Genomic DNA, 12,271 nt, shown 5'->3' on the forward strand with positions numbered 1-12,271 from the left:
TTGGCTGTGCAGTTTTGTACACATAAATAGAGCAGTGAGTGTATAATTTGGTGTACAATGTACACATTCTCCTCATGTTTTATAATTGTAAAATGAGGTCAATTGTGCGCTGTTGCGGCGTGGTCAACGAGCTTGTCATTCCTGCTCATACTTATCATCCACTGCCACTGAGTTACCATTTACCATGGTAACATTCTCCATCAGAGTTTCATGATTAAGGTTGTTAGCTGCTGTCCTGTATTCTCATTGTTTGTGCACGTTTAACAGTGTAACTAGACGAAGGTCCTCCAGTCAGGACATCTAATCACCTAATTAACTAATTACTCCCCTTTTTGTCTCTTGACTTGTATATACTTTGTTCCCTGTAAGTGTGGCTCTTATTGGACCCCCCCCCCCCTTATTGGACCCCCAAGCCTCCCCGACTCCTGCTCTCCCCCCGCCAGTCTCCCATGTCCTATCCTTATTATACAATTATAAACTACTTATGCAATTTTGTGGCAATTACCGGAGATTGAACGCTCCATTTTAAAGGGGACTAGTAACATGATATCATATAGTGCAGCTAACTCTCTCGTTATATAAGTCGTTAATAAGCTAATAAGAATGTTTTCAAACCATTAAACTAACCCTGCACGACCGTCCGCCTGCATTAATCTGTACGTTTAATTACCTTTAATTACCTTTAATTACTTTATCATATTGTATTATTATATGTTTTGATCTTTTGTTTCCTAAATTATCTTCTAAATAATATCTCTGCTGGTTTACCATATGTAGTAGTTTAAACCTTCCCCGCCGGGTCACACGGCAGGTACCCGGGAAGTATTGCTGTGTGGCGGTGAGGTGGTGGTAGTCAGTAACACTTTTAACATATGTTTAATACATCCTATATATGTGTGTCTAGTTCACGTGTTCAGTTCGGAGTTCTAACTGCCATGGTAACTGAGCCTTGTTATTTACATGTTATTTCCTACTTTTTGTGCTACTTACAACTTTATTCCTCTAGTTTAATTGTATGACTACCTCCATAGTATCAGTTCACTTCAATAAATGGTAGACATAACACTGTATTATATTCTCTCATGACGTTGATTCACAATGTTTGTACAGGCTTTGGCACGGCCTAGAACCAGTCCACCAACTAATTTATTAAATTTCATTAGATTGGTGAGAACGGTTGTGACTGTAAGTCACGTGACAGTTTGTAGCTGACACTTTGTCTCGTGTTATTTACCTGTTATTTACCTGCTATTTACCTGTTATTTACCTGTTGTCTCAAATTTCCCTGTTGATTGGCATACCATCCCTATCAACTGTCACTTTCAAAAGGTGACGGGCAGCGCTTAAACTCTATTTACTTATTTATTATTTATTATTTTGTTGTTAATAGTTTGTTGTTAACATTTTCTTGTTAATATGCACGTGTTTGCTGACAACACGTTTAAATGTTTTAACTTATTTCGTTAATAATAACAATAATAAGCCTGATAATTCCCAGAATATTGGCCATCTGTAATCTGTTCCACCTGAGGTTGATAATCTGAGCTTTCAACATCAATGGTGTTAAGATAAGACTGAAATTTAAAACGGACCCAATATTTAAAGTGCTGATGGTTAGATTTCGATCCATTAACGACTCCAGCAACTCCAATTATGCATCTATCTGAATGGTTTCCGAGTTAACTATCAGTTGCTACCATGTTATTAGTTATTTCGTTATTGTTACATTTAACCTCATTAATTGTTGTTATCCCCAAACTAACCCTCCCACCCTCTCTAGCTTGTTGAGATAATGTCTGGTTTAAGTAGCATGACAATGGGAACAATGCTGAGGGACCGGTGTGGATCTACCAGCTCTGCTGAGAGCTCCTCCCTCTCCTCCCAACCCAGCAGTCCACCTGATTGCGGTGCTATGGAGGATCCAAGAAGGTTAGTTCTAAACATTTAATGTATTCTTCTTAACACGTTTTCCTCATTTACTATTGCAATATTATGAACTTTATTTCGTTCGTCTAGAAATCTAATAATTCCGTATTTCCGTTAAGCTAACACGTCTCACTCTCAGATTGAGACAGTCCAACTCCTCTCGGTACAAGACAGAACTATGCCGCGCGTTCGAAGAGTACGGCACGTGCAAGTACGGAGAGAAGTGCCAGTTCGCGCACGGCATGGCCGAGCTCCGTTCTCTCTGCAGACATCCCAAGTACAAGACAGAACTCTGCCGGACTTTCCACACTGAGGGTTTCTGTCCGTACGGTAAGAGATGCCACTTTGTCCACACCCCTAAAGAAGAGTTAGGACAAAACGCAACCGAGATGAAGCTCTCACCCCTAGAACCGTACGCGATGCAAGGTTCAGAGTCTGTCTTCCTTCCTGAAAACTTCTCCCCTATATCCCACCTTCCCTCTCCCCCTGCCCCCCGTATTGACTACTACGACCCCCTCAAGCGGTCCAACCAGCTCATGTTCCAGCAGCAGGACTATATGGCCCAGCAGATGCCCTACCGTAACCTTGGTAACGAGCTAAAGAGATGGTCTAGTCAGCAAGCTACCCCCAACTACAACAGAAGAACTGCAGCAGCCCAGATCCCTCCCCCTGTCTCCGACTGGCAGACAGCTCAAGCTCTAAGGAACGTGTTGAACTTGACGAAAAATAGCCGACTCCCCGTCTTCAGCGGTCTAGGGACGGCCTAAAGTTGAAATGAAGGTGCCGCCTCTCTCGGCACATGTGCTCCTGTGTTGTCATGACAATGCGGTTTGGTTGGTGTTTATTCTTCGGTTTTAAAGGTAATTCCTCTAATTTATTCATAAACTACCTCCGTCAGGTAATTTGGATTTTGTTTTGTTTTGATTGCATTACTCTTATATATGGTTTTTTTCAAACAGACAATTAATTTAATTTAATTTAAATCTCTTTTATCTTTAACAAAGGCAATAGTACTGACTTTTGTGGTGAAAGTTTCCCGTGCCTATTACCGACAATTTAATTTATTTGAACCCTGCTCCTTATCCAGATTCCCTGTTTTGAATCAGATTTTCTCGACGCGGATTTGAGAACAACAATTTGAAATTGACCTTTTCCAAGACCGATATAACCCCAAAGTTCGAACTTTTAGCCACAAATGCCAGTTCCAATTGCCTTGTTTGGATATAATGTAAATACGATCGGTATAATGTTTTTGTAAATTATTAAATCTTACAGCAACTTTCCATGCTCCTTGTTTTTATGCTAAGTTATTCCGCTTTGCACGTGCATGCACGGATTTCTGCACGCGAGTGAGACTGTAACCATGGCAATGGCCATGGTAACAACTTCACTACGGGGAAAAGTCCGCGCCAGTTAAACGTGTAAATTATCTCAAAATTTGTATATTGTGCCAACCCTGCAACATTTATTTTTAACATATAATCACAATTACTCACCCTTAATATCCGACCAAAGGTAGCGAGCCATGATTGCAATGTTTTAGAATTGTTACATTTTTGTAGAGTGTGTAATTGTATTGTTCTGTAACCTGGGTAACCTTGGTAACCTTGTTCTGTAACCTTGGGAACATCGTACTTGTTACTGAGACACTTTGTATATATTCTTAGATTTGTGGGTAGATTTACACTTTGTAACAACGGGCCATTGAAAATGACGGCTATTGTCGGTTTTCTGGCGATATGCGTAGTTTTCAGTGACCAATAACTAAACAGCAGTATTACTTTTGACTTGTTTGACCAGTCCCTTTAAGTTTTCCCTTACTCGTAAATGGATAATCAATGCGAATAATAATGAATATGTGCATGTGGAATATTTATCAAGTTTGTTTGGTATGCAGCAGCTGTCCCAGGGCAATAGCTTAATGAAGATAGCAGGTGCATTATATCTCAAAGATATCGGATTGTTCTTATCATTTTGTATTTGTATTTAGCCGCAAACTCCCTTTTAATTTAGTTGCCAAAAGTGACGGGTATTAGAAGGATTTGCGGCGAAAGATAAAGAATAGGTTATTATAAATATGATGGCATGTCGAGTTTTATACCAAGTATTACTAGCTTTGTTATTAAATATCATTATTATTATCATTACTATTATTGTAATTTTTCAAGGGCAGAACAAATTTTGATTTACGAGAAATTGGGCAGAGAAATTTAGTTGTTCTTTCTTAACTTATTTTTTGTCTCTATCTAATGATAATCCTAACACCCATGTTTAGTAGTGGTTTTTAGTCTCTAAATAATAAGTTCCCTCCTATATTATAGATTGGCCTGTAAGATGTGGAAAATTTAGATTGTTAATAGCAATTAATTCGTCGATCAATGAACTGATAATTCTTTGTGGCATGCCCTTATAAGGGTATCACGTGATAATTCTTTGGCGTGTGTTGTGTAATTATGCTCTGAAATAAGCTCTCAATGATTTTAATATCAATGTACATATGCTTAATGCTTATATTTAAATTATTAGATATCTCAATAGTATGGAAAACATGCAAGTTTGGGAACGTTGCCTTGGCAACAACCCCGTGGTTCAGTGTTTTTTTTTTCAATTTTTATAGTGAAATTCTTTGGATAATTGGAAATAAGACGTGTTTTATTAAGATCACTGGAGATGTTATTGGGGTTGTCACGTTAGAATGTGGTTGTCAGGGTAACGCTGTAATGGTTGTCATGGCAATATTAGACATTGTTTTCGTCTAGTACTCTTCATCGCTCTGAATTTTCTGAGCATTTCTTGCGACAAAATATTGCTTTCACCGGCCCGAACATGACTTAGCTCGGTCATCGCTCGATTCTAAAAATAGCTCAATGTTTACAATGTAGCACTGTGCTGGCCCAGTGAAATGTCCGGTTAGCTGTCACGTGACTAACTTCTTGCCACGTGACACTATCCGGTATTTCCTGATCCAAGAGAGTACGACTAAACGAGATGCTTGGCAACGCACGTGACATCTCGTCGCGCTCTCTCATTGGCTGCCGGGAAATCACGTGACGGCGCAGCTCGTCCTCGTTGGTTACCTTGGTAACGCACGTGGCACAAGCTCAATATAAATTGATCAGGAAGATTATTGGAGTGCAGTGCACATAAACCCTGGGCATTGTATACGTGGTGTTTCCTGCCTGCCTGCAAACTGAACCAGCACACACAGAGCGCGGCGGATGCATCCTGTCGTCACATGACAACCAAATAAATCACATGACAACCAAATATACCACGTGACAACCCAATAACACCGTGAACTTAGTGATGTACTTCTCCTAAAATGTAGATCAGGTTTGAGAGGTTTGTGTTTTATACTACGGTGATCTGTGTAATCCCGGTTGGAATATGTTTCTGCGCCTGCTGGCTTATGCTTACTACCACGTGTATTAAAGCGGAACTAAGGGTGAAACCCACATGCTTACTAGTGTATTGGCCAGCAGTGCTGTGTAGCATATATCTGGGCTCGTGATTTTCTTTTTCTACTTGAGTTTTGCGGGGCATTACTCCTGAATCTTGTAGGTGTTTTTAAACTAAACAATTACAATTACAACTTCCCAATTTGTGTATCACTGTCATGTCAAGTGATTGTGGGCCGTTGAAGTTTTTTGGGTGGAAAAACCATCACTTCAAATCGGTATTGAATATATAGATAATATGGTTTTTAAGTTGGAACATATTGGAATGCTACCTGCAGACCGGATAAATGAATACCGTTGTTAAGAAGAGAGATGATGAAGAAGAGTGTGTTAGAAAGATGATTTTGTAGATACCAACCACGTACATTCTGCCACTATTGCTCTCCACTACTGGCCTTTAAAGTTTAGTGGGACATGAATACAACTGTCATCGTAATAATTGTCTGTTTTTCTAAAAATATTAACAACTCGACATTTCATCGAGTTGGTATTGGAGGAGGCAAATTGCCTAAACTCTGCCACTTAAACCATCGGAATTTTTATAGTTGTTATTTATTTTCCAAATTGGCTCCTGCTTGGGCTAAGTAGAAGGATAAATACGAGATTGACGTAAAACAAGCAAAACCCTCCCTTATTGAGAGCAATAGCGGCAGTATTGGTAAAGTAGACTACGATAGCAGTGTACTGTTTGTAATGGTAGTGTGACATGCCCATATATGGGTGTCCCGTGATGGTAGTGTGTCTGTGTATTTCCATCACCCGACCAGTGATCCTATCCCAGATCTAGTTATCTTGAGTTTTAGCTGTCCTTCTGCAACAACTTAGCCGAGAAGTACTCTTAAAATTCAAGATTAATGCGGCTTATAAACTGTCAACATCCCGTTTATTTGAGGATATTACTGAATATCAACAAAATCATTGAAATGGTTGACGACAAGTCATTTAAATATGGCTATTATCCCAAAATTAACAATCAAAATCATTTAAAACTGTGTCTGGAATATCTTGACAGAGCACAGTTATCGCATCAAGTGATAGGTACTCTAGGTACCGTTACCATGGTAACATAGGTACTCTAGGTACCGTTACCATAGGTACACTGGTCGGGTGACAAATAGGTTACAACTTAGAAGATAGGAGGGTGTCTATATAAAACTTTACTCTAGTTTCTGTGGTAAAGGGGGATCCCTCGAGCCAGTAGAATGATTGGTCTATAAATAGAACATGTTACATTTGTGATTAAGTTAAAGAGTATTTTAATATTTGATGTTTAATAACCGAGTTTTAATTCGTCTCGAAGGAATGTTAGGTATTAAAATGGGAGCAAGGTGCTCAGGAAAAAAGTTAAACGAAGAATTTTTATAAAAATAGCTTCTCTAATCTAACAAAATAAAACATTCAATTAATGGTAAATATTTGTCCATAATTCCTATAAATTCCTATTCCTGTAAAAATGCTGCTGTGAATAATTAAACATGCAAACCTAAACATCTAATTACATACGTGCTACATACAAGATTACATACACTGTATATTGACATTCGATCAATCACCACATAACAAATCATAGAATTAATCAGATTTAGAAAAATTATAAAGATTTTCGTGTCTGTAGCTAGAATTGATATCACCGGTAAAAATAGATCATATTGAAAAATAGGTAAGGTCACGGAAATGCAATAGCTGAAATATTATATAAATTAAAGGCGCTATAAATACCATCTCTAAAACTATATATTAAAAATTAGAATTACATTTCAACAGGTCACTCTTCTATAATGGCTGTAATAAAAAACTACTACTATTAAACGTGATACTGCCACGCTGTGGACGTGACAAAGGATTGGCTGGTAATCTTGTTTTGACAAGTGACAGACACTTTCGCTTTCGGTTACCAGCCTCTGCTAATAATAATACGCTAATCACTGTCATGAGCAGTGGTCGACCGGGGCCCCGGGCAAAATCACAACCCCCGGCCAAAATTTGGAAAATCGCCGGGGGTAAACCCCGGCCCGGGCAATAAATTTAACCCCGGCCCCGGCCAAAAACCATGCATTTGCCGGGGGCACAGCCGGGGATTTCATGAATGATTTTGGCACATTTTTGAAAAAAATCAAACACAATTTAATGGTAATTATGAGATTTCAAAGTTGAAAAATTTACTGTCTACGTTGAGTACGTTTAAATATAGAAAATACAACATACGGCTTAAATTAGACTACGGCTAGTAACATAAAAACCGTGGTTCTTCCTCAGTATGATCAGACTTTTCAATTAATCGTCTCCGAGAAATTTGCGATAAAACATACAGGGTGAGTTGAAAATAGTGTGTGGAAAGTAAAAATCGATCATTTTTTTTATGAAGGAGCAAATTTTTAAAGGTGAATTGCTATCAGTTCATTAACTTTACATATTTCATTATTGCCTCTCATTTGATTCTAACTCATAATTTGGTTGATTTATGGCAGTTTTCCAAAAAATCTTAAATTTGTCCTAATGGGGTTCTCAAATCGTGTGCCCTGAAAATCGAGTCTAAAAATCTATATTCTCCTACATTTTTTAAGCAATCACCCTGAAACTTTCAGGATATGTTCTAGGGATCATTTAAAAGAGATGAGCCAGACAAAATTTTGAGATAGGCTTTTTAAAAAATTTTATTCGATTTTGAAAATCGTGGACCTCAAAAAATCATCAAAAAACGTGGTCCAAGATTTTCAAAATCGAATAAAATTTTTTTAAAAGGCCTATGTCAAAATTCTGTCTGGCTCATCTCTTCTAAATGATCCTTAGAACATATACTGAAAGTTTCAGGGTGATTGCTCAAAAAATGTAGGAGAAAATAGATTTTTAGACTCGATTTTCAGGGCACGCGATCAAAAATCGCTCGCGCAATACAATTACCACACACGCGCTGACCTTTGACCGGCAATAATTTCGGCTAGGAACGATATTTTTCCACGGCATCAAAAGCATCTGATAGATATTACTCCCCTCTATCAGAAACAACTAACTAAAATGTCGATTTTGAGAAAATTTCCATGAAGACCCCCCTGCCCCCATAATACAGTCAAGTCGGCTATAGACAATTCTCTTACACGTTATCAATATGTCCTAGCTAATAAAGGACGATGGGTTGAGCAAATTATTAATTATTAAGTATTTTAATTGTATTATTATAAAAAGTATATATTTTCATTACCTAAATATGCAAAAATTAAGTGGAAATTTCATTTGTCAAAAAAATTAGAGCCATTTACTTTCCACACACTATTTTCAACTCACCCTGTACGTAGAAACTAGAAAGTAAAAATACTGCACTGCAGCTAAAACTACGGCTCAACGTAAACTATAACAGAGCCTAACATTTATGGTAAATTTTTGTGAACCGAGCCATATTTGGATGACGGATGTGGGATTACTTTCAAATCCCGAGGTCCAGATAAAGTAGCAGCTGAGGGTTATCCTCAGTTCCGAGTTGAGTCAAAAAATTTTAATTCAATTTAGCGCGCTTTAGTAGATATAATTATATATAATTATTAACAAAACCCACAAAAAACTGTTCAAATCTGTGAAATTAAACATGGCGAAAGGCCTTCCTAAAATACGGAATCACAACGTGTCAACTCTTCTGATATTCAAACAGTAATACATAATTCAAGTGTAATTAAAAAGTTTCAACGAAGTAATACGTTTCTTTACAATAATTTTGCTGTTACAATCCCGGTTTCCTTATTTGCGCCTGTTTTGAAGGACAACCTTAGAGCAGTTCCTACCTGGAGCCCCAAGTACACCGCCACCTGAAGTACAGACATTATTAGACTGATATTTAGAACTAAATTGTTACATTAATAACTGATTACTGAACAAACAAATTGAAACCTCAAAATCTCGCTGAATAAGATATTAGCTCGGGTGCTTGGAGTTATCATACACAAAGAGAGAACCCCACCTGGATGAGTGCTCGCACCGCAGAGGTAGAGACCGTTTACTGGTGTAGTGTAGGCTGGGGTCAGGTAGGTGGGTCTCTGGGTGAACAGCTGGTCTAGCCCCATAGAGCCCTGGTATATGTTACCTGCAGGAGTGTAGTTAGAATCATGGCAATTTTTGGGGTTTGAATTGTTGAAGTTGGACATGTAACAACTTGTTACAAATTCAAGGATCATTTGTTGATTTGTTGGCGGCAGCGAGATGCATGCTCGGCTCCTTGATCTTGCGCTGACATGTTCTCTAGCTGATTCTCATGGCATGCTATGGATTGTTGCACTTCACAAATAATTGATCTGGTGCCGTCAAAAGGCAAAATTTCCGAGGCCCTTGAAGTTTCGGATCAAAGTAGCCAATATGTCAACTGTGAACACCAGAACACAAGTTACACACAAAAGTTGCATGCAATTTGAGTTTAAGCATAAAAATTCAAATGTATAGCTCTGCTTTGGCCGCACACGAACTCCTGCATTTCTGTTACCATGTTACCGGGCGATGTCACTATGCTAGCCCTCTTGCCTAATGCCTAAGAGCTACCTAGGAGCTGCCTATACTAGTGTCTAGTTAGTATTTAGTTAGTGTCTAGTTAGTATTTAGTTACCTCCGGTTAGTCCGAATATGCGCTCCAGATCAGGAGGGGCCAAAGCGTCGTACCCCACCACACTGTCTGAGAAACCGGGCGCGTACTCGTCTACTTGTGAGAACACTGAGGGGGTTAAAGGGCGGTTATTAGCTCTATAGCCATACTAGGAGGATTACTGGGTTACAGGGTGGTTTCAATCCTAGTCTCTTAACAACAATTCGGATGTATCCGATTTTTATAGATTTTGTAGTAATAACAATTAGACGAGTAGAAGGCGCAGGTTTTTACCTTTCTTTACGAAGTTGTCTTTCCTCTCTTCGGTCCATTCTCCTTCAGCAGGAGAGAAGGGGACGTATTGGATGAAGAAGCTGGCAACGTGGTGCCCCTCAGGGGCCAGAGTTGGGTCTACTGAGGACGGTATCGTCATCTCCAGAATAGGTCTGTTGAGGGATATAAATCAGTGGTTTTTAGTTGTGGGTGATAAAAGTGTTATTGTTGGCTCTTTTAACCGGTCACTAGGTTACTAACCGGTCACTAGGTAACTAACCGGTCACTAGGTTACTAACCGGTCACTAGGTAACTAACCGGTCACTAGGTAACTAACCGGTCACTAGGTAACTAACCGGTCACTAGGTAACTAACCGGTCACTGGGTAACTAACCGGTCACTAGGTAACCAACCGGTCACTAGGTAACCAACCGGTCACTAGGTAACCAACCGGTCACTAGGTAACTTACCGGTCACTAGGTAAGCCCTGGCAAGCGTCAGAGAAGGCCCTATCCACCATGCCAGTAGTTTCTGAGTTGAGATGTATAGTTCCCTGATGTTGAGGACCGGCCGTCTCACCAGGGCCGTTAGCGTGGCCTCTAAATGTGGGGATCTTGTCCATCGCAACTGAGCGGGGTTATTGTTGTATTAGAGTTATATATTTAACCTTTTAATCTTCAAATACTGCGAGTTTCTCTGCGGTTACTGACTGGTAGCCCCATAGTATGACTCGATTACAAATTTGTCAGATTTCGTCTGCATAAAGGAAGTGAAGCCGTAAAATGAAATACTTCGCATACTATTACAATTGTCTTACAATGTCTCACCATTAAGTTTGAAGACTGGTGAGGTGTAATCAATGGTCTTGATATGGGACATGTATTCCTTTGGAAGGAGGCTCGAGTCGAGAATATCCTGGAACGTCACCTGGAAGATATTTTTCTTAAGTTCTACTGAATCTCAACATGAGGACAAGCACAAGTTGTGAGACGCTAAAATAACCCACAATAGTTCTGTTACCCACAATAGTTCTGTTACTGAATTACGGCAACATACGGCGTTTAAAATATGTGGTTAATCTATATTTTAAAACAAGAATCCTACCTTTGGTGTCGCGTTTGAAAGAACGATGTTACTCTCAATAACTGTACCATCGTGCAGAGTAACACCACACACTTTGTTATCGTTAACATTTATCTGTTCAACTCCCTGTCAACAGAATCAATTTTAAGACCTTAAACGTCTACAAAATGTCAAATACGCTGGCAATGTGTGGCGTATGGATAGAATAAGCTGATGGAATTAAGTGCGCGTAACGCGCAGATTGTTGTTGCAAGTACAAAACGGGACTTTTTCATTATGAAATTGTCACCGCGCTCGCGTGCATATAAGAATATCGAGTGGTACCGATTTTCAGAATCAAGGTATCAAGGAAATCTATTATTAGTGTAATTTAATTATTAAGTGTGCACAATTTCTCGTTACAATTAACTAACTGCATCAGTCTTGATGGTAGCGCCTGCCTCCAGAGCTGATCTAGCGATAGCATTAGACACATTACCCATGCCGCCCTCCACGTAGCCCCACGCTCCCTCCCTCTCCCCAATACCTCCCATCACGTGATGTAGCAGCACGTACGAGCTGCCCAGGGTCGAGGGTCCGTGCCATGCACCTGGTCAGGGGGAGGGTTTTAAATATTACATCGGGGGGACGATATGGTTAATGTTTAGTTATTTACTGTTTCATTATCTGTTGTAGAGTAAAACCGTAACAATATGATGACTTACCTATAACTGAGTCGGTAGCGAGGGTGGCCCGCAAAGGTTCACTTTCAAACCACCTGTCCAGTATTTTAGTGGCTGGTGAAGTCAACAGGTCTAAAAACTCGTGCAGATCCGGTAGCAGCCCCCTTGCTGAAACACAAGGTTATATCATGTTAACGTCTTGCTGAAACACAAGGTTATATCATGTTAACATCTTGCTGAAACACAAGGTATATCATGTTAACATCTTGCTGAAACACAAGGTATATCATGTTAACGTCTTGCTGAAA

At 39.4% G+C, this 12,271-nt stretch overlaps 2 protein-coding genes across 2 annotated transcripts in view; one reads left to right on the forward strand and one right to left on the reverse strand.

Annotated features, from left to right (window-relative positions):
- The first annotated feature begins 1,784 nt into the window (after nt 1-1,784).
- On the forward strand, nt 1,785-6,677 carry LOC134823056 (mRNA decay activator protein ZFP36L2-like). The gene is made up of 2 exons (XM_063834406.1): nt 1,785-1,929; nt 2,066-6,677. The coding sequence occupies exons 1-2, from the start codon at nt 1,793-1,795 to the stop codon at nt 2,691-2,693; spliced, it is 765 nt and encodes a 254-aa protein (XP_063690476.1). The 5' UTR covers nt 1,785-1,792; the 3' UTR covers nt 2,694-6,677.
- A 2,203-nt stretch (nt 6,678-8,880) lies between these two features.
- Nucleotides 8,881-12,271, reverse strand: part of LOC134823150 (pyridine nucleotide-disulfide oxidoreductase domain-containing protein 2-like) — a 32,213-nt gene continuing 28,822 nt past the window's right edge. Inside the window, exons 7-15 of the mRNA XM_063834498.1 lie at nt 12,006-12,131; nt 11,715-11,890; nt 11,323-11,427; nt 11,046-11,145; nt 10,689-10,845; nt 10,240-10,391; nt 9,970-10,074; nt 9,334-9,456; nt 8,881-9,181 (exon numbers count right to left, since the gene is read on the reverse strand). Coding sequence (XP_063690568.1) covers nt 9,114-9,181; nt 9,334-9,456; nt 9,970-10,074; nt 10,240-10,391; nt 10,689-10,845; nt 11,046-11,145; nt 11,323-11,427; nt 11,715-11,890; nt 12,006-12,131 — 1,112 coding nt within the window. The 3' untranslated portion in view covers nt 8,881-9,113. The remainder of the gene's footprint in view (nt 9,182-9,333; nt 9,457-9,969; nt 10,075-10,239; nt 10,392-10,688; nt 10,846-11,045; nt 11,146-11,322; nt 11,428-11,714; nt 11,891-12,005; nt 12,132-12,271) is intronic.

The sequence above is a fragment of the Bolinopsis microptera genome, chromosome 11 (genome assembly GCF_026151205.1).
Source record: "Bolinopsis microptera isolate Bmic1 chromosome 11, MBARI_Bmic_1.0, whole genome shotgun sequence".
Lineage (NCBI taxonomy): Eukaryota > Metazoa > Ctenophora > Tentaculata > Lobata > Bolinopsidae > Bolinopsis > Bolinopsis microptera.

What these genes read in the sequence shown, in the direction of transcription:
- LOC134823056 (XM_063834406.1), top strand. Translation starts at nt 1,793, where the DNA reads ATGTCTGGTTTAAGTAGCATGACAATGGGAACAATGCTGAGGGACCGG. An exon ending in GCTATGGAGGATCCAAGAAG is followed by an intron (nt 1,930 to 2,065) that starts GTTAGTTCTAAA and finishes TCTCACTCTCAG; the next exon opens with ATTGAGACAGTCCAACTCCT.